Below are 22,199 nucleotides of genomic sequence, written 5' to 3' on the forward strand. Positions count from 1 at the left end.
GCACGCATCTGTACACTTCGGTTTGGATTACGCTTCACGAAAAGCAGAGGCAGCACCTTGTGGCTCAATGAGGAGAGGGTCCCTAACTGTGTGAAGATGAGGACCACTGTGGGACAGGGCCCTGGAATCAATTAGCATGCTTCATCTCTGTTGTGGGATAATGCAGGTGTTTGGAATGGGAGTTTTTGTATCCATCATTGGCTCTGGAGGGTCTTCCTTTTGAGTTAAATCTGTTAATTACATTTTCTCTTCATTTTTAGAAAGAATCAGAGTTGTATATTGCCTGGAGGAATACATTAACGCAACTTTCTGTAACCCCATAATCTCTATAGAGGCTTTTAAGAGGCTAATGTTTTTTTTTTTTTTTTACTTAAGATGCACGTTTGTGTGGCTGAACCACTCCTTTTGATATTAGTTTACAGATTTTTTAGAGATTTTAGCACCCAATCACAAATGACTACTACTGAAGTCACTATTTTCATTTAAAACTGTTGAATAAAAGGAGACATCATGAATTCAATCATTTTTCCAGTTTACTTCACTGAAAAGGCTGCAAAGAGCCACAATGCTTAATGACTAAATGTTCCCGAAGCCAATTCTCTGGTTTCTCTGACTTCAAATTCAAGCTTAAAAGTGAACCTTGCAGAACACATGCCGAACCACTTGCTTGCAACACACTGTGACCTCTTCCCTTGTTCCTTTGGTCCTCTAAACAAAAACAAAGCTGGTTTTAGGAGGCCAGGGGGTCAGGTGTAAGGGGTCAGGGTCAGCAAGGCGCAAAGCTATGGTTGTAAAGTCTGCTTCATCTTTGCGGCATCTCTCCATGGGATTGTTCTTAGCTTGACTATGACCCCCTGGGGAACAGTCATGGAACCAGCAGTATATCAGCACCCACGGTGACGGGCACGTCCCAGAAGTGTGACACAGTGCTGGTTGAGCACTGCTTCCTGGAAGCGTGCTGACAGTCGGCAGTGAGAATTCTTTCATGTGGTTCCCATTGGATTACTGAAGCTGCATCGAGTCAGCCCAAGGCTTAGTTGGGATGGGAGAAAGCTCTGTCCTCAGCATAAAGTAGCACGTCATGCTCAGCACGCAGAGGCAGTTCTGATGAATCATGGTGGGGTATCTCGAGCTATTCTATATGGGGGTACTTCATGGACCAAGGTTCAGAAAGGCTAGAGGGGTTTCTTGGGAGAAGTCAATAAAGACTGGCAGAAGCTCTTGAAGTGGATTAGTAGTGTCCATTCTTCTGTTCGACTTATCTGGCCTTGCTGGGCTTTGGCCTGCATTGACTAGCCCTCCGCAAAAAGCATTTAATGCAGGGGTCAGGGGTCTTTACAATGCAAGGTCTGCTTGGTGGTCCTGGATACAACATAGGTAGAGCTCCAGTGTTTTTCTGTTCTCCACCCACTTCAACCTTTCCAGGAGGGGCAGTGGAAAGGTGCTGAAGCTGTGCAGCTGTTGTTCCTCTCGGCGTGAACGGGAGATTTGCTATGGAGAATCTCTCCAAACAGGGTCCAGATGGCCAAGGCGATATGCTCTTTATCAGGCCGCGAGTGTGGGATCGATCTCAACAGGCGGCAAATGTGGAACATTCGATTTCCTGGAGGGGCAGGGTGGGGGTGCATGGTGGGTGAGAGAGGGTGAGAGAGAGAGAGAGAGAGAGAGAGAGAGAGAAAGACAGACAGACAGACAGACAGACAGACAGACAAAGAGAGACACATACACATACAGACAGATAAGCTGTAGCGACTTTTTTTCTTTCCCCTTCTCCAAAAGTGTCTTGTTTTCTTTAACAACTGGCTATCCCTTGAAGATTACTAAAGCAAACACACACACGTACCATGGATGTAGCACACACGCACTGATCTGCAGGAATGCTAAGACGCAAATGATGAGATTTGGAAGGTCTCACAAACACTCCTCCCACACGAACACACACACACACACCAGTAATGCTTATGCACACAGACACCTACTGATGCTTACACACACATATACGCTCACACACAAACACAAGGTGAGATCCAAATCATCTTTCCTGGGTGGTCCTCTTGCAAAGATAACGCAAGTATGTTTCCCTCGGGTAAACTACAGAGCAGAAAAAAACAGAGGAAGAGTGAGAAAGAGACTAGAAGAAGAAAAAGAAAAAGAAAGGGGGAGAAATAGAGCGAGAGAGTGAGAGAGAGAGAGAGGGAGGAGAGGGAGGGGGGAAAAAAGGGAAAAAAAAAAAAAAAAAAAAAAAAAAAAAACATCTTCAGAGCCCTTTAAACTCCCGTCCATGTTTTGTTAGCACTAGACTGCTCTTCATGTGGAACTTCTATTTGCAGCATGGCTGCTCTAAGAAGCTCCAGATTAAAGAGATCCTTTAATGACAACGAGTGAAACTACTTCAAAACTATAGCAAAGCCTCCAATGTGCCCAGGCCCAGAGGTCCTCCACACACACACACACACACACACACACACACACACACACACACACACACACCAGTGTGGCTGAGTGGTAGAGCATCTCTGACGTTAAATTCTGGAGGTGCTTGCTCACCCTCAACACCCCCCCCCCCACACACACACACCCCCAACCCTGCTGTGGTCTTGCGGCTGCCTGTCCATGAGGCCGATGAAGGGTTGAAGGTGACTGTGGTGGCGACGGACAGATGAGTGGATGACAAGGAGAGGAAGCGTTTTGAAAGGGACTGTGGATCGAAGGACAAGCTTGAAGGTGGTCCGTTGCTATTCTGCGCCGCTACCGCAACAACAGCTGTATGCCGCTTGGGACAGCTGGAACGTCTGATGTTTGCATTTGTCAAGTGACAAAGGACGAGGGAAAAGAGGAGAGTCCAAGAGGGGCAAGAGGGGGAGAGGGAGACGTAGAGAGAGCGAGAGAAAAAAACGAGCAAGAGATAGAAGCAAAGGGTGCTGGAAGGGAGATTTAGAGGTTTGCTTCATTTCTCCTTTGGCACAGCTTCTGATAGCTGGATGCGAAGGAGAGATTGGGTTTGGGTCTCTTTAAAGCATACCCCCCCCCTCGCTTTCTCTTTTTTAATATTTTTTTCTGTTCTCGGCGGTGGCTCCGGTGCTGTGAAGGCCGCTTACATGCCTTTCAAACAATAACAGTTCAATACCCCCCCCTCTTCTCTCGCCAGGGCCTGTGCATGCCAGCACGTCCTTTAGAAATCCTTGAACAGACTACAAAACACAAAAGGCAGTTTGTGGCTAAGAGAGAAAAAAGGGCTTCCATGCGCGGAGCGGTGTAATTAAAGTAGACCTGACGCTGTTAAGCTTCGCTCCAGAAAAAGGAGGAGGGGGGCAGAAATATTGGAACAAACTACTTTCTGTCTTTGCTGTGCTACCCTTGAGCTAGCGCGCGCCATGCGGCTACAGTTGAAAGTCAGGGGAAAAAAAATTCAAGAAAGGAAGAAAAAAAAAAAAAATAAAAAAAATAAAAAAAAAAGAACAGTTGGAATTAGGAAGAAAAGGGAAGGATTGTGAAATGACTGCTCAGCTCAGGGTTGGTTGGTTGGTAGGAGTGTTATCTGACAGAGGGGATGAATGGAACAGACTGTATAGACTGCTATTGTCCAGGGAAGAGAGATGAGTGGGGGCGGGGGAGGGTGGGGGGCTGTAGATGAGTTGCAGTTTTGAAGCTATTCTCATGCAGGATGCTGGAATGTTATCTTGCACTGCTTCCTGCGATACGGGAAGTTCAAATGTTTTTTTTTCTTTCTGGGAATCTGCCCCAGTCTTATACACTCATCAATCAGCTACCATCCCCTACCCACAGCGTGCGCACACACACACACACACACACACACACACACACACACACACACACACACACACACACACACACACACACACACACACACACACACACACACACACACACACACAGAGAGAGAGACGCATGCCAGACCCATCCTGATGTGGAGAACATCAGGGTTATCTTCTTCCATCGCAACCAGAAATGCTTAGTCATCATTCCTGTGGCTCAAAAAAGGAGCCAGTGACAGTCTGTGAGAGCATGGCAACACATGGATCAACCACAGGCTTAGCACCGGTCTGTTGCTAAAAGCTGAGAGGTTACTGAGGGGTCAGAGTTGGATCACGGAGGTGATGGCTGGGTTGCGGGGTGTATTTTCTTGGGAAGGAATGTACTTATAACTTGGAAAAGTTAGGGACCCTTGCAGGGGGGCATCCAGTAAATGCATTTAGCAACCTAATTAATTAATTAAGCATTGGGCAATAATATAAATTCATATAGAAGGTTACCGTTTGCACGGATTATTGTGACAAACAACGTCTTCAAGATCCAGATTCTGATTCAGACAAAGTACTCTGTGTGACCGCGAGAGGTGTTCTACTTGTATGGCTTATTGTGTCTATAATTATGATTTTTTTAAACCATATAAAAAAAACACTAGAAAGATTGTACAAAGGGAAAGGTTTAAAGGCTTTTGGCCAAGTAATTTTGACAATATATAATCCTGATAATAATTTGCATATTATTGGAAATGTAATTGTTGTAAACACTGATATCACCCACAAAGGGCTTTGCGTGATACTTGTGAGCATCCATAAAAGGGAATCTTGATCTTGAATGCATGTCACAGATGTGTATATGTGTATACGTAGTGCTACATGCATCCTATACAGGCATACAAATGCAGAATACACCTGACGTTGCTGTTGAAATGAACAACTACAGTTTATTGCAGCTAGTCTATGGAGGCATTCCTTCGTCTCACCTCCATCACAACACACGGGTCAAACGGAGAATCAGCATGTTTGCCGATTCTTGTTGTTTTGCCACTGTGGTACAGCTAGAACAATAGAGGAGGAAAAAAAAACAACAATATTGTGAAAGAGTGTGTGACAGACCAACTTGCCTTGTCTTACTAACATCAGTCCTGTCAGATAAGGATTACACTGGTCTTGGAAAGAGTTCCAGTCCATTTTACTCCACTCTTCAACTGACTGTGTTTCATGTCAAGCAGAACACAACACAGACACGCCCACTTTCTAGGATGACAACTGTAAGGTACAAATCTGATTCAAATCTGTGTGTGAGCCTGGTTTAACATATATGATGAACACCTGAACACTGATCCAGCCGAATCAGCAATCAGACATCAATCTGAAACAGCAGGTAAAACACAGAAACAGGTACACACAAATTGAAATACGCACGCAGTCATTTGAAAAGTGGGCTAAAATGGACAGCAACTACCTCTAAGGACTGTGTATTGCTTTCCTGATATGACTGATGTTATTCTAAAGTAGAGTAGAGAATAATTCATGCATTACATTTATTTTTGGTGCTTTGCTTTGAATAGTCAGTAAACTCAGTAAAACACAATTTCACGAATAAGCCTGGGTTTGCATCATGAGCGTTGAAGCATGTGTGTCTATACGTAAAGCTTCATCCCATTTTTCCATACTGACTGAGTTTGCATCTCTGTGGCTGTGTGGAGCCTGTGCTGACTGAGCTTATGTGTGTATGTTAGACTAGACTGTGTGTGTGTGGCACCCTGCAGCTTTACACCTCTCTCCGAGCCATGCTGCATTGACCTACATCAGCCACAACACCAATTACACTCGCTCTCTCCCTTCCTCTGTTCTTCTGTGACTGCTCCAGTTGGGGGCCAGGCGGCCTTGCTCCTCTGAAATCCATGAGTCAGAGCAGAGGTGCATGTCAGAACTCATTCACAGCTCAGGCATGTTTGAACCACAGCGCCTCTGCCCACAGGCCTCCATCTACCTCTGTCTAAAGAGATGTGCTAAGCTAAAGGCCCCTGAGCTGCTACCTGGCTAAGCAGACATGTGGGACCCATCGGATAACTGACTCCTAATGAGTCATAGTTTTCTAAGAGCTGAGAAGGTACGATAAAGAGGGATATATATATATATATATATATATATATATATATATATAAAAGTTCAGAGCTTTTTTCCCCTCTCCAACATGAGAAATGACAACAACAAAGAAAGACCAGCTGTGTGTGTGCGCTTATATGGACATGCCTTTATATACAACATTGTTCATTCATACATGCTTGGGGTGTGCATTGCAATTAATAGTCATATTTAGGTTTCTGTAAGAATTAAACAGAACATTGGTTAACTGCTCTCAACCACTCTAGTTCATAACTGATATTAGCTAGATCTTAACTGCTGTAGCTGATGCTAACTGATACTAGCTAGATGTTAACAACTCCAGCTGATGCTAACTGGATTTTAACTACTCTAACATATGTTAACTAGATATGAATATATACACCTCTGAATATTCCACTGTATACACATCTCTCTGAGAAACTAACGTGGGCATGTTTATGTACCTCAAATAGAACATCTTTAGAGGAGCTAATGAGCAAACAGCAAACAATACAGTACGAAACATGGCGAGGAATTTTAACATGCCAATGCTAGCTCATCAGAGAAATGTATATACAGATGAATATTCAGTGAAGTGTACATTCATATCTAGCCAACATCAGTTACAGTAGTTAATATCTAGTTAGCATAAGTTACTGTAGTTAGCCTCTAGTTAACAACAGCAAGAGTAGTTAAAACGCAGTTAGTTCAGTTAAAACCGAATATGGTCTTGCCAAAAATACCATAAACCTTAAGCATGAAAGAACGAACATATCACTGGACCTGCAACTGACCTCTCTCTGTTTAGTTGACCTAAGCTAAAACAACATTTAAGCTCCAATAAAAGTCTGGGCTGAGGGAGTGCGTGCTGGGTCTGTAGTAAGTGTGAATTAGGGCTAAATGATATTGGAAAAAAACTGACATTGCAATATTTTGTTTACACCTTCTCTAAAAGCCAATGATCCAACATGTCATAATAATAATGCATTCTTGTTATCCAATATGGGAGTTAAATAAAAATAGTTGATTAGTAACAGTAATCTGTTAGAGTCATGGTCTTTTTGTATTAAGCAAAGTGTAACATGACGTGTATGACTCCATTTGCCATAAATGACACTGCACACCCTGCGATGTGACTATTGAACATGCTGAAACAGTGATACTGTGCAGTGTCATTGCCTACTGTCCTAGACTGCTGCCTTGTGTGACTTACAGATGGAGACTTCCCTAGGAAAGTTGAACAGTTTTACAATCTCCCACATTTTAGGATTAAATCTATTAAACACTTGGAAGTTTGCAGTGATCAAAACCTTGTCAAACAAATCAAAACGATATTTTATTTTGGATTCTTCAAAGTAGCCCTAATTTTCCTTGATGTGGCTTTGCATGCTCTTGGCAGTCTCTTAATCAGCTTCATGAAGAGTCACCTGGAATGCTTGAAGTTTTAAATCATGTTGGCCACAAATCTGATGTAGGACATTCAGGCAAAAAACAGGGGTTGTAGCCAGGTGTTGGGCTACCACAAGCCGCCAAAACAGTTTCAATGCATCTTGGCACAGACACTACTTAGGATCTGAACTCGATTATTCTTCTCCCTTCAGTTTGTGTTTGACTATTCTGTATTTCCTATAGGTGTTCAGCAAGGTGGAGATTTATTGATTGTAAAGGCCATGGGCAGCAAAACGTCCTCCACAACATAACCGGAGCCACTGGAACCACAGTTTATTTTTCTCGACATCTCTGTAGAGCAGTTCTCTCTGTAATGTCTTGAAATGTCTTTGTTTTTGTTTTCCTGTCAGCTGTTGAGGTTAGCAGGAGGTATGGCCCTGTTCGGAATGCATCAGGGACTTGGAAGGCGAATCTGAAGGAACTGAAGTGGCAAAGTGCAGGTGGCTGAGGTTACGTTAAAGTGCTGGAGTAAAAAAGGTGAGGCAAGAGGAAAGGCTGGTTTGGCGGGAAACAATGGCGGTGGATTTAAGTCATGGGTAAGGCATCACTGTTTATTTACTCGCCGGTCTCTCATGTCAGGCAGGCATATTTTAGAAGCAAAGTCTAGCTGACAGCAAAACAGGCATTGGAAACTAAATTAACAGGCACTGCTTCCTGTGACACTTTATGCTATTTTGTCTCCCGCTCAGTTTTGAGTGTGGGTGAGAAGAATTGTGTCATTTGACAGTAGTCTTATAGTACACTGAAATGCATGCTACTGCTTTAACAACAAGACAGAAGCTCCTAATAATTTAAGCTGGTTGTGTGTAGAATATCCTTCAGAAAATCTCTAAAAATAGATGTTTAAAAAGATTACAAAAAAATGTTAAAGGACTCGTTAGCTACAACAGCTACAACGATTTCCTTATTTGCATTAAAAGTATTGAAAATAAAAATATTCCTGCTAGCAGAGCCAAGCAGTCAGACTTCGGATTCTTTCCCCCAAAAGAGCTCCAGCACCGAAAAGCATGCTAAGGAAGGCTAGTACTGACTGTGTGTGTATGTGTAGGGCGGTAGGGGTATTAGTTAGTTGTTGAAACCTTTGCCTGGACTTCCTCTGACCACCACACTCACTCATACTCTTAAAACCTGTTGTATGTGTGTGTCTGTGTGTGTACAGGAACACAACTGCATCGCTGTGTTTCTCGAGCACAGGCAGATTTGCTTTGATCGCAAATAGCAGGGGAGGACAGCCAGATTCACAGTCGCAAATGCACATGCTGATGTCAATCAAGCAGCTAAAAGGAGAGGGAGAGATGGACTTGTTCTGGGTTTAGCTTTTTCGGTTTCAGAGAGCGGTGTAGACTGAGAGGGACGATTATTGTTGATGACAGATGCATTTTTTTCCAAGAGCGTGCGAGAGAGATGGGTAAGCCTGCTAATCCGGCAAAAAGAGAAAGTAGAAAAAGAAACAGAGACAGAGAACAGACAGACGGGCAGGCAAACATTGGGGAGGAGAGATTGAAAGCTCTTAATCACTTCTCATGAGATCCCGCACTGTGAGAGCACTGTGGCGTGGCTTGTATCTTCACTTGTTATATAGCGGCTAATTGACAGGCCCAACGGTAGAACTAGCTGGCCAAGTTCCTGGGCCAGTCATCGTGGGGATGGGTGTTGAAAAACATCCTGAGCTACAACTCATGCCACCGTATTGCACAGCCTTTGAAGGCTCGCTTAAACAAAGCAGGAATTGCTATGCAAATAAGCCAATGTAAGTCAGCCAGTCCAAACATCCCTCCCTACACAGTGAAAATACTTGGGATCCCTCCACACTCCACACTAGCATGAGTGTTTACTGCATAGCATAAAATTATAATGCTAATAAAATCTCCAAAACTTTCCAAATTTTATCCAGAAGGAGACTCTCCACATATATTATGTGCTGATAATACGATACAGTTCCCAATTAAAGGGAATCCTGAGAAAAGGCTGGGCCCAGTGTCCTGGTCAGGCTAAGGCAGCATGCTTATAACACCAGCAGTGTTCAGCATACCACTGGAAAACATACAATCCCTGTACAACAAACTCACAGATCTTACTTCAGCAAGAGACGAGGGACTTCTCAACAAACCTGGTCATCAGAGATACCTCATTTAGTCAATGTGCCCACCGGATTCTCCATGCATTGCGTGGTGGATGCGGGACCTCTCTGGGCAAAGCAAAAGGGGTTGTGTGTGTTACAATCAACAATTCATGGTGCAACCAGAGGAATGTGAAGTCCCTCAGGTCTTTCTGCGCTCCTGACCTGAAGTACTCTATAAACCTGTGTTGACCTGTCTGGCTAGCATAAGAATGTACAGGAGCCATTGTCACCACGGCCCATATGCCGATATCGAGCTGTCTCTGCTGTCCAATCCAGGGCCAGATTAAGCCAATTAAGCTCCGAGACAGAGACGTGTTTCAGGTGGCTTTGGACAGCAACACTGACGAGTATAAAGAATCAGTCAGGGGATTCATCAGACAGTACTAGACAATGTGTCCACAACAACAACAACTGGAATGGACAACATCCTCAATCCTCCTCACTAACTAAAAGGAGTCGCCAAGGTGTGGGCTCTGTGCTCAGCTCTTTCATGTACACCTTATACATTCACAACAACTCCGTCATCACTTAATTCATGGATGGCACGGTGATAGTGGACCTGCTCTCTCAACAGCAGCTCTGGACATGAGGTGAAGAAAAATCAGTACCCGTTCTACTTCAGCAGACTAAGGAAGTCTGATATGAATATTCTCCTCCACATCCTCAGATTGTGTTACAGTTGCAATGTTCAGGGTGTTCTGAGTGGCTGTCACAACACTGCATCGGACAGGCCAAAATTTCACCTGGATTGAGCTTCTCTCCCTCCTGGATATATAAACTGAAAAGAATCAGATGATGGTGTACGTATGGTTGTGTACAAGAGAATGTGTATACACTGTGTATATTCGTAATATTTTGTATGATTTTGTAAAATGAAGGCTTCGACTAACTCAACACTGTCAATTTGGCTTGAAATGCCGGTCATACAGTGTCAGAAAGCGCATAATCAGACCAAATCATACATCAGTCCTACGTCTGTTTATCCTAAACGAAAGAAAACACAGTAATGATGGAAATAATGTAGCTGTGATCTCTGCTGTTACCAGTGGAGCGCAAGAGACAGTCTTTTTAAGCATAAATACAAAAACAAAAACACAAAGCTGAAGAAAAATGCGTGGGCTGCGCAATCTAAAGGCGCCATTTTGAGTCTTAAGCGGCTTTGTGGGAAATGTGAGCAATTAAAGCAAGGAGGAGAGGGGTTAGTTTGCCTTTCTGGAGATTTCGGGCAGAGCAAGGACTTAAGGCGACTTCTGAAACAAACCCGTAATTAATCTACAGAAAAAGGGGGGAAAGGGACATCTGATATGAGTCAGCACACTGACAACAAATGTTTTGAGATTATTGCAGCCAAATGTGCTGTACTTTGATGCTGTTGTTTTATTTTCCCCTTTCCCCATTTTTTTCTTCTTTTTTTTCGTTTCAGCCCCTTTGGCTTTCATAATCCGCCTTTGAAGTGAGCAGTCTGGAAACAATGTCAGCCCACGACTGTCCAAAGACAAACTGGTTGACACGGTTTCCCTGTTCCCCTCCATTCAGTCCCAATAACACACACAAACACTTGTCAGTGGCATTTCTCGTGTGCTTGGACTTTAATCAACAAGTCAGTCGTTAATTGGAGCCTCATTAGCTGAGCAGTTAACACACGGGCTCGTAATAATGAGGACACTGAATGGTTTGTGCACTCAAATCACAGGCACACTGGAGTGTACTCTACAGTAATTGGACGGTGCTCCCCGGTCGAGGGAGAACTGAAGCAGGCTGGTCGGACTCCATCAGACTGTTAATACAACACAGGCTGCGAGGTTGGGTTTAAGAGTGTGCGTGTGGATCGACTGCAGGCTCAAAGTGAACGCACTCTGTTAATGAGAGAGGAGGAGAGCTTTGGTGAGCTATGAGGACCCACAGCTTGCTTGCAATGAGACTATAGGAAGCTCCATTTAGAAATAGTCCAAAAAGACAATGACTGGCCTGCAAAGGAGGAGAATGTTAAGAAGAATACTTAGACACACTGTATAAATAGCAGTGTGGCACTGCTTCCTGTTACAACAGTCCTTTCCTTAAAAGTAGAAGTAATTTTAACAATAATTCAGGAATATTTGATACTTTACAATGAAAATGTAGCCTATATAGCAAACACTGCCTTCAAACGAACTAAGATCAATTAGCATGACCACATTATGTTTAACCCCCCTCCCCCCAATCTCCAATGTTACAACAATGTTTTCCTATGGTTAACTATCCCTTTATTACTAAAGCCACCAGTGGAGCCAAGCGTGAAAACTTCAGAAGTTTTGCCCCCAAGGACAAAGGTCACTGGAGCTCCAATGCCAAAACCGAAGAGTTCAAAGTTAGGGAATCCAGTTCAAACCCATCGTAAAAATGACACACTCCGCTCTGGCAGTCTCTATTGTGACCTCTCTTGAACGCCCCCCCTTTTACTAAAGGGAGCCGAGCCATTTCTTTCCCATAAAAATCAAACTTAAGACACTCGCTTGTAAGATATATAAGGATGAACCATCTCTGCCCTGTGCTCTTCAGGCCTCAGAGAGACAGTGACGATATGCTCGTGCCATTTCACTGAATGCCTCTTAGAAGGTTTTTTTGTTGTGCATGCAGACATGAAAACTCATTAGCAGTGGAAAAAGGTGACAAGTTCGAAAACTAAACCACTGTAGCGGGGCCTGGTGAAACTATCAATTTTTAGGAGAAAACGTCAGTGATTTACAACAAAAATTCTGGTGAATATAATTTAATTGCGGTCTTTTAGTTTAAATTCAACCCTGTCTAATATGTCTTGTACCGGCTCCTTAATGGTGCAAAGTGCTGTTTTGATAATTCTGCACAGGTAGGCAGATGCAGCATTAGGAGTTTTGCACAAACAAACTTTATTGGTGTAGCGTGATGTGCTTGTCCAGCTGGGGAATCGAACCCTAGTCTGCAACGTGGATACAGTGCTGTTAACCCACTAAGCTGTACCAATCTAATGACAAATGATCCACTCAAGTCAACATAAATTTTTGACAAAAAAAGAAATATTAGCTGGATGATGTTTTTCCCCACAGACAGTGTTAGAAAGCACATTAAGGTACCTGAACGGTCTTTGGCCTTTTGTTATCTTAGTTTTGATTGGTCTAATAAATCAGTGGGTTGTGAGAACTTTCATGTGAGCTGTGTTTTAGGGAGGGGTGGGATTCTCCATGAATACTCCATGATGGCACCCAATCCATCCCTCAATAAGAAACTCATCAAATCTACATGGTTCACAAGAAAGGCATATTAGAAAACTGCAAGACGTTTGTGTAGAATTCTTGTAGTGATAAAAATACTGTTGTATATCTTCATCAATTGGAAGTCAATCCATTTAGAGGAAATACAGCTTCACTTGTCTAAATGTCTACTGCACTGTTGTTGACAAGCTGTAATGTGTGTGTTCACCTTGCTGGCTCGGTCGGCATCACGGGCGAGTTGCCTTCTTTCCTCATCCCACTGTGTGTGAGATTCCTGTAGCTGGCGCTCCAGAGCCTGCTGCTTCTTTTTACTCTCCTCCTTGACTGAACACAATGCTGTTTGTAGCTCTGCCACTGCCTAGAATCACAAACACACACACACCATCCCTTTAGCACCTCACTCAATATAACTACTTAACCCATCAGATACAGAGAGAGAACATTAAGTCCAGTGATGAGGGGTTAAGTCACATAAAGGGGTTTAGGTACATAAACATATTCTAGTCGTAGTAATGCCTAAAAAAAGCCCTTTATATAGTGGACTCAAAATCTGCCGATGTCTTTTTAATAGGTTTGAACTAGACTAGTAGGGCCTTTGAGGGTCTTTATATATATCTGTTATACATGCATGGGAGCTGCAAGTGTGCTGTGAATATGAAATGGAAGATGAGTCCTGACAGTTATACTAAAGTGAGCAAGTGTCGGAGGCGTTCTGACAGGTAAACATTTCCAAACCCCTGTGAATACAAATCGCAGACACAACATCCACCCCCATCAAGTCTGCCTCCAGCTATATTTTATATATATATACGGCATATACAGTTAACTATCATCCACATAATTGTGATTTGCAATTTAATTATGATTAATTAATTATTTTCACAGTCTGAATGCAATACGTCTCATAATAGCGTAATTATAATTATGCACACACCTTTTGAAAAACCCTGAACAATAAACATTAAACTGACTGATGGTTTAAAGTAGCATTTTGTAAAGGTAAAAAAAGGTAAAGGTGCACGTATTTGTGTCCTCCGCATTTAACCCATCTGGTAGTGAACACACACTCTCACACACACACACACACACACACACACACACACACACACACACACACACACACACACACACACACACACACACACACGTGTTAGGGGCAGTTAGTACACACACACACCCAGAGCAGTGGGCAGCCAACTCCAGCGCCCGGGGAGCAGAGAGGGTAAAGGGCCTTGCTCAAGGGCCCAACAGTGGCAGCTTGCCGAGCCCGGGAATCAAACCCACAACCCTGTTATCGATATCCCGGCGCTCTAACCGCTGAGCCACCATTTGACTTAAAATACCAGCTTCCAAATCACTGTGATGATTCAATGACTTGTAATAGTAATAGTGCCGTTGCCACTCCAGGCTCAACACACTGCTAACTTCAGGATGTAACTTTGGTGAAGCGGGCAGGACAACACTCAAAAGAAGGGCTATATAATTACTGCACATCCACTCAATCCACATGCTTCTGGCACTTTCAGGGACTATTCTGTACCTCTCAGCTGGTAAAACTTCACAGTGTGCCATGAGTGCCATAATGGGGAGCTCAAAGAGCAGAGATTTGAGAGATTTGTTTTCACCGCAGTGAATTACACTCTCCACCTGTAGGGGTTATTATAAAAAAATATTGATAATTTTTTTTTTGGCATAATGCTGCTTTTCTGGTATAATTGAAAGTGCATACCCAAGACAATTATTATTAACAACCTTCTGTTATTACACTGCTTTCAAAGGTCTTTAAAATGACCTGTGTGTGCCCAACATCATTTTATGGGTTTGTGGTTTGATCTCTGGCCATTGTCTGTAGGTACTCAGTAAAGCTGACCAGGAGAGCTTCACAAGCTGATGTTGACTATAACAAAGACTAATAGATATAATAAAACCCATTCCACATGCCAGACATTGACGTGTGCCACTGTTATGAAACGTCATCCAATTCTTCTGTGAGAGGCCACAAGATTTTGGCACATCATTGTATTTGTAAACTGAGAACGATGTCCAGTAGCAATGTACCTCAGGCTACAGTTTGTACTGCTAAAAAAGAGAAATCCTGTTCTATGGAAAAAGCCCTGTCAATGAAGCTGCAATGTGTGCATACATAGATCTCAGGTAGACAAAATGTCCACAGTCAGGTTAAATGATAATGGGCAGTAAATTATGTAAATGATCATGATAAAGCTACTGACCTGCAGATCTAACCTCGACATTCTCTTTCCTGCTGCCTCATGTGCATACATTCAGTACATTAAAAAACACAGACTGTGTGTTTATTTTTTTCTGAAAAACAACGCCTTCATAAATTGCAACCTCAATTAGAAGTTTTGAACCAACGGAACTGCTCATCTTCTTTTGCTACAAGTGAGATATAATTACACAACATATAAGGAGGGTTTTTTAAGGCATGTACACCATGGGACACCTAGGAAATTTAAAGTTAGCTCTTAAGTGTTGCTGATGTGTTGGTTTTTGGATTATTACCGGTTAGCTAAAAGCGTGATCTAGGAGACCACTAGGCAGTTGAACTCAGTGAACTCGGAATAGCTGTAATAGCTGGATTTTGTAAACTGGCCTGTACTCAATTATTCCTAAACACCAATTTCAGTTCACTGGGTTGCGGATATAGATGTTGGCGGAGCACCACTGCTTGCTGCGTTGCTTATTTAAACAAGAGTTACTGCAGGCTTGATAGTCAAACGTCTCACACAAACATTAATATAGCCTGGACAATGGGATTTATTTTAAAATGTTAATCTCAATCATTCCGTAAGGATGTTGTTAATGGACTGAAAACATGTCGTCACTACCTAGAATACCTGGGAGAGGCAGAGCAACATGTATTTAGGAGTGGTGCTTCATGTCTATGGCAAGGCATTCGTTTCATAGCACTTGTGGTAAGGTAGTGCAATTAAGAAAGCGAGAAGCTGTGTGTTTGAAACGCTCCAGTCAAAATTAACACTCTGTTTAGACTATAAACGGAGGAAAGGCGAGAGCGGGCCAGTGCTGGCTGCTTTGGGCTAGACAGATAATTGTTTATTGTGCGTACACTTTCAGCAGGCACGATTTGACTGGAATCCATTTATTGTGTGGGAGTAGGAAGTGAAGACTTTGGAGTGGCCACAGAGGGAGAGATTAGGCTTATTTTGTCAGTGGGTGGACCACATGAAAGCAACAAATGGCCCATTATTACGGTAACATCAGATCTCTTGGTAATAATTATTTCGCCATATAGATTCCTGCATCTAGTCTTTAGCCTGGAGAAACACACTCATCCCTCCTTTCTTGTTATTCCTGTATCTTCCCTCTGATATTTAGGCCCTTTTGACTGTAATTGCTTCGGCTCGCCTTCTGTAATTTCGCAGCCGCTGTTTAGGCTGGGAGTAAGCGGACTTCCCGCTAAAGCTGGACGAGTTGAGTTGTCACTCCACAGCTTGGCGGACGCATCTGTCTTTCTGCTGGCTGGCTGGCTCTTTAAAAGAGGCAGATAGACTGGAAAAAAAGAGGCAGACTGATAAAACTGCTCCTTCCTGCTAGGCTTCAGTAAGGGAAACCAAAACACACAGGTGTCAAGTGGGCACCGCTTAATAGGTGTACACTATTTTGCCAATAAGGGGGAAAATGGTTTAATATCATCACTGCAGCCTGAACCTCTACTCACAAAATTCCAGTAGTATTTCCAACATTCAGCCCATGGTTTTTTTTTTTTTTGGCGGGGTGAGTGGCCTTTAGCAGCAGAGGCAGCTCAAGCTTATAGACGGTGTCTTTTGTCACCTCGTCCAAGTACTAATCGTTAGCTGGCAAGCTGCAAACACTGTTAAGGTCAAAAGGTGGATGGAGAGGGAGGCTTCTTTACGAGAGTCAGAAGCAGCTGTATTTGCCAACTATCACTAATTAAAAGCCTCAGCAAAGCGAGAGCGCTTACAGCCAGAGCCACGATGCCCTCTGGACTAATGTATAGCTTGGCTTGTGTTTAATTGGCCGTGATTCATATCCAACTCTACTGGCCCTGGGCAAATTAGAAAGATGCCTCTTGAAAAGTGGCACAGGTTAGAAGTGGAGAGCTGTTTAGAGGTTCAAAGGGCACTTGACTACGCCGCTTAGCACTACACCTCAGGGGAGCATACAGCAACAAGCAATCAGTTTGCAAAGTGCAAGTGAGTTTAAAGGCAAACCAGATTTCAAGGTGTGCCAGCAACAGATGATGATAATAACGACAAGTCCTATCTGATGTTTAGAGTGCAGGTGGCGCATTCAATCAGACCCTAACCAAAGCCTATTTTCTCACAAAAGTTGGAACAGCGGGTAAAAAGGAGTCTTGTTTGTTCAGCTTATGGCAATTTGGTGCCTTAAAAAAATAGAAGAGGGATTAATGACTTGCGGTTCTCTCGGTAGAAATGTAGCATTAAGCAAAAGCAAAAGACAAGCAAGCAGTCGCACAAATCCTCCATGTACGTACCCGCACGTTGTGTAACCTAATAGGGTGCTGTTTTCACACGACATCTGCTTGTCAACCTTACTTTGAACTCTGTGTTTTTTTTCCCTTTTTTTGGGGGGGGGGGGGGGGGGGGGTTGAGGGGGGTGGGTGCTCCTGAAATGAAGTTGTGAAAGAGGACAAGAAAGAGTTGGATTTAGGAGTTAGGTAATGAGGGGCAATTATGGCAGATGAGAATGCCATTGGAGTCTGCAGCCTCGTAGTGAGGAGAGCTTTTTCTATTTTTTTTTTTCCCCTCCATTGAAATATAAACAACTCTCAGGAGTTCAGCCACAGTGTTGGAGCAGCCCGTGTAATCTCACACGCCGCAAGAGGAATAGAGACAGAGGAGAGGAAGAAAAAGATAGAGGACGGGGCCCGCAGCTTGATTCATGAACCGTTTTTTTTTTTTTTCATTGAGTCTGAACAGATTAAATCTAATGTTAACCACATGGCTGGGTGGGGGTGGGGGTCCTTCAATAACAGACATGTCAGCATGGAGGAATGGAAAGCGAAAATAAGGATCAATGCACAGATGGCCCTGATGATTTGAAGTCCATTCAAAAATTAGGATGCCTCCCATCACAGTGGGTAGTAGCGTCATTAACAGCTAGGGAATCAAACACGTGTCCATAGGAACTTCCTTATTGCTGCATTTAGTTAACCACTACTTATTAAGCCCAATACATTTAGCCAGCGTATACATTTTTTGAATATTCTTCTAAATGTCTTTCTATAGTTTTACTTCTGATGTTCTGATTGAATTTCCAATTACCCAACCCATACCTATTCTCTGCACCCCAGTGTCTCGCTGTGTGTAGCCAGTGGCTCTTTTCCCAGACTGCAGTCAATGCAACGCTGCTGGGCAATCAACGCGCTCGGAGGTAAACGCCCCGTACCCGGCTCTGATGCATTGGCCAGCAGACGCAAGTATCGTGATGTGGAAAGAAAGCGCCATCTACTCACCCTGGAGAGAACCAGGTCAACTGTGTTCTCTCAGGCCCTGGCTGCCGATGGCTAGCAGCATGACTGGGATACGAACCAGCTCCTCTAGTCCTACTGACAGCACTTTATTCTGCAGGAGTTTAAAAGATGTTGGGTGACCATGAGACCCAAACCATCAAGCCTCAGCTGAGAGGAAATTTGTTTGGATGGAATCACCATGGACTGCGAGGCTGCCGTCCAAGAAAGAAGGCCTTACTTCCAAACTGATACCATCAAGGCATGACTAAAGTTTGCAGCTGATGACAAGGAGAAAGAAAACTCCTTCTAAAAACAGGCTTTAGGGGCAGATTAGATAAAGATGGAGTTGATGGCCACAATGACCAGTGGAGAAATACAAACTGTTGAGGACGGTGGTGGTACCATTATGCTGTGGGGCTGTTTTGTTGCCAGTGAAACCTGTACAGTACAGTATTTTAGAGCTCTGAGTACTGGGAAACATTGAGAATCAAATTTATCCTCCATGTTCATACAAAATTCTCTATAGGAAAACAACTGAGTCATGAGTGCAAAGTGTTTTTCTTATCATCTGAATGCTGCCTAATGTTTAAATGCAGCTCCACAGGCTTGGCTGTGCTCAACTTTCTTATTTCAGTCTGTGTGAAGCTACAAACACACACAAAAAAAACCCTTAATCTGATTGCAATAATAATTTCATAAAAAATAATGTACAATTAAAACATGACAGGTATGCACTAATAGTTTAGAGTCTACTATTTCGTGGAGACATTCTCTAAACGTGAAGTGTCCATGTTAGGACTAAGACACCACTGTATCTTATCAAATTTTGTGAATTGCTTCACCCCTAGTTCATCTTGACTGATCTGTCAGCACAATATGTTGGAATAGTGCCAGGAATGGTGTACACAAATGCCCAGTGTTTGTACGCGTGCAGGTGTGTAATTTTAGTCCAGAGGGGAAAGCGGAGGAGATTTTTTTGTATTTTTTTTACTTCCCTCAGGACATTATTTGTATAATCCTTTCAGACAATACTTCTGGAGGTGGAAGAGAGTGTTTACCTGTGCAGACTTGGCAAGCTTCTGACTGTGCTCCTTCTCAAGCTGCTTCAACCTGCTGTTGGTCTGCAGTGAGAGAGAGAGAGAGAGAGAGAGAGAGAGAGAGAGGAAATAGGGGGGGGGTGTGAGAGAGAGAAAGAGAGACAGAGACACACATATGAAACCAGATCGGCTGGTAGGAAGTGCGTAGACACTTGCTGTGACCTCTGTGGCTGGCAGACCCTGCGGGCTGGCGCCGTGCCAACCGCGACGCCTTTCGGCTGCAGTCAGAACAGCGCAGGGGTCGGCCTTTGACTGGCGGCCAACTATTCATTTCATTCAGAGAGGCGGAGACAGAGAAATCAACAGCCAATTATCAACATACAAAACAAGAATGGTACATGAAAACATGATGTGGTTGGTCTATATAGGTCTTCAGAACAAAAGAACAAAACAAACCAAACAAAACAACAAAAAAGGCCACGAGGGCTGCTTTGGATGTACATGCCCACTGAGCCAGCGACAGGACAAACCAAAGCCAATGTCTCTGTTTTCTCTTATACCCTATGACAAACCAACAAATGCTGCGGGAACACCAGCGGTAGAAGGCCTTGAAGCGCCCTAAATGGGTCTGACAGTGCGATGCAGAGGGCCACAGAAGATAAAGCAAAGAGAAATTAAAGCAAGTTATATCTGACTGAAAAACAAGCTCAAAGCATTGATCTGCTCAGGGCTAACAATGCCCTGCATTGATCACCTTAACATTTCCGGTATACCATTTCTGGTATTGTATTTCAAGTACAACTTTAAAAAAAAAAAAAAAAAAAAAGGATTTTATTTTGTACATTATCTACAACACTGAAAACCACCCAGAACACATTACACATACCTATATGTCAGTGTATTGACACGGTAACGGTACACATATTTGTCACTGTACTACGTACAGCAAAATGTCCTCTGCATTTTACCCATCTGTGGTAGTGAACACACACTAAGGAACTGGGGCAGAGAGCACATAAACACACCCAGAGCGGTGGGCAGCCAACTCCAACACCCGAGGAGCAGAGAGGGCGAAGGGCCTTGCTCAAGGGCCCAAGAGTAGCAGCTTGCCAAGCCCGGGTATCGAACCCATAACCCTGTCATCTAACCGCTGAGCCACTACTGCCCCCTAAAGAAGAGGCGATGTTTCGAAAGAACTGGCAAATCACATTGTGAGTGTGTGTCTGTGTTAGGAATGAGATTTAGGGTCTTACATGTATCTAAACTAAAAAATGACAGTACCTAGAAATCCATTTACACGTTTAAATAAGAGTTGTATATAGATATAGAGTTAAATAGAGTTGTATATTTACATAAAAAAGCTTGTAGTTTGTTCACACTATCCAGAGCTCTAATCTGCTGCATGTGTCCCTTTATGTTTTATGTAATTTCAGAGACCTCTATACATATAATTTATTCATACACTTTATACAAACATTGCTGCACATGCCACTTTACTTCTACTGAGATTAACGTAATTTCAATCCTGTGTATGTCCTGTACATATAGCGGGATTGGCAATAAAGCTGACTTTAACTAGTAGAGACAACGGCTCCATACAACTCAATAAACCATATGCATGCATAAATAGTTGGTTCGATGTCATCTCACTGGTGAGCCACCTTCTGTAGATAGCTCTATACTAGGGGTGTAAGAAAATACTGGTATATTGAAGCATTCTCAAAAACAAACACTACATAAAACCCTGTTTGGCTTAGAATGTGTGAGCGACACATATGAGAGCTACTCCTTTGATGCTAGCTACACGATACAACAACAGCCTTTTGCGTATGTGAGATTTGTTATGCCTTTCTAGGCCTGGCAAGGCGTGTGCTGTGCTAGAGGTTGAGTAGCTGAGTGTTAGCAGTGATGCTCTGCTGTCAGAGGTGCTTTCCGGAAGCCTCTGCTGAAGCACTGACAGACAGACAGACGGTGCCTGCTGCAGCCAGCCGCAGGCATCAACACCTGAGCCACCCTTCAGCATACACACACAGACACAGACACACACGCAAGCCACTGAACACCGATAGCCATCAGCAGCGCCCACCCCAGGCCAGCTCAGCCAAGCCCGCCCCCTCTTCTTCACTCGCTTATTCTTCCCCTGCCTCTTTTTCAGTCACTGTTCGTCCGTCTCCTGGGGCCTTTCCACCTGATGAGAGTGAAAACAAAGCAAAGAGGCGGGGGAGGGGAGAAAAAGGGAAAAAAAAAAAAAAAAAAAAAAAGACAGGGTGGACTTTCTTTGTAGCCTGTTGGCAGTGCGCGTTGCTATAGAGACTGCGTCGACTTGCCTGCTGTTTCATTAAGTGTGCTGTTGGCTAAATGAGCAAATGCATGTTTCGTGAGGAGCTTTGGTCAGACTGTCTGAAAGGGGAGTTAAACGCAGCTCGGGTTGCTTTACGTCCATGCTGGCAAGGTGTTGTGAAAGTGAGGCCTTTGAGGCGTTGTATGTGCAGTAGGAGACTATATCTCCTACATCTGAACTGATATAAGAAGAAATGTTTTAGAGCAAACAAAACAGGCTCTAAGCACGGTGATATGTGTGTTAGTGAGTGCGTAGTGAGTGTGTGTGTGTGCGCGCCTTTTACCTCAGCCGAGTACTTGCGCTCTGTCAAAGGCATTCCTCTGCTCAAGGCACTTTGAGGCGATATCAGAAGCTGCAATCACTTAATAAGTCTGCTGGAGTGGCTGTGCAGCCTTTTGAAGTGTGCAGAAGAGAACACTGGTTAGTGTATTTGAAGGCAAGACCATGCGCCGCTTAGCGAAACTTAATTAACAAGCCGGCGCTGGAGCGCAGCCCGGCACTGGGCAGCACTTCTGATGAGGAAAGACTCGAGAAAGAAATAATAATAATAAAAACAAAAAATACTCATTTGGACACAAATGCATGCAAGTGCACGTTCACAAACAGCCGTGTATACAGAAGCATAATAGACATTCCCCCTCCCCTACTTAAAGACACGGGACTATTGA

The 22,199-nt window shown here is 43.5% G+C and overlaps 1 protein-coding gene across 11 annotated transcripts in view; it reads right to left on the reverse strand.

The window, feature by feature from the left end:
* cep112 (centrosomal protein 112) overlaps positions 1 to 22,199 on the reverse strand; it is a 161,090-nt gene that overhangs the window by 27,283 nt on the left and 111,608 nt on the right. For 9 of the 11 annotated variants that reach the window (XR_011980728.1, XR_011980727.1, XR_011980730.1 and 6 more), the window contains 2 exons: positions 19,212 to 19,274; positions 12,886 to 13,035 (listed from right to left, as the gene is read on the reverse strand). Coding sequence is in view for 5 of the 11 variants with exons in the window: in XM_072694215.1 (XP_072550316.1) it covers positions 12,886 to 13,035; positions 19,212 to 19,274 (213 nt within the window). In the remaining 6 variants the exon portion in view is untranslated. Of the gene's footprint in view, positions 1 to 12,885; positions 13,036 to 19,211; positions 19,275 to 21,908; positions 21,924 to 22,199 lie in introns of those variants that run through there. The other 2 variants (XR_011980731.1, XR_011980732.1) reach the window with 2 other exon arrangements.

This window comes from Salminus brasiliensis, chromosome 12 (genome assembly GCF_030463535.1).
Source record: "Salminus brasiliensis chromosome 12, fSalBra1.hap2, whole genome shotgun sequence".
NCBI lineage: Eukaryota > Metazoa > Chordata > Actinopteri > Characiformes > Bryconidae > Salminus > Salminus brasiliensis.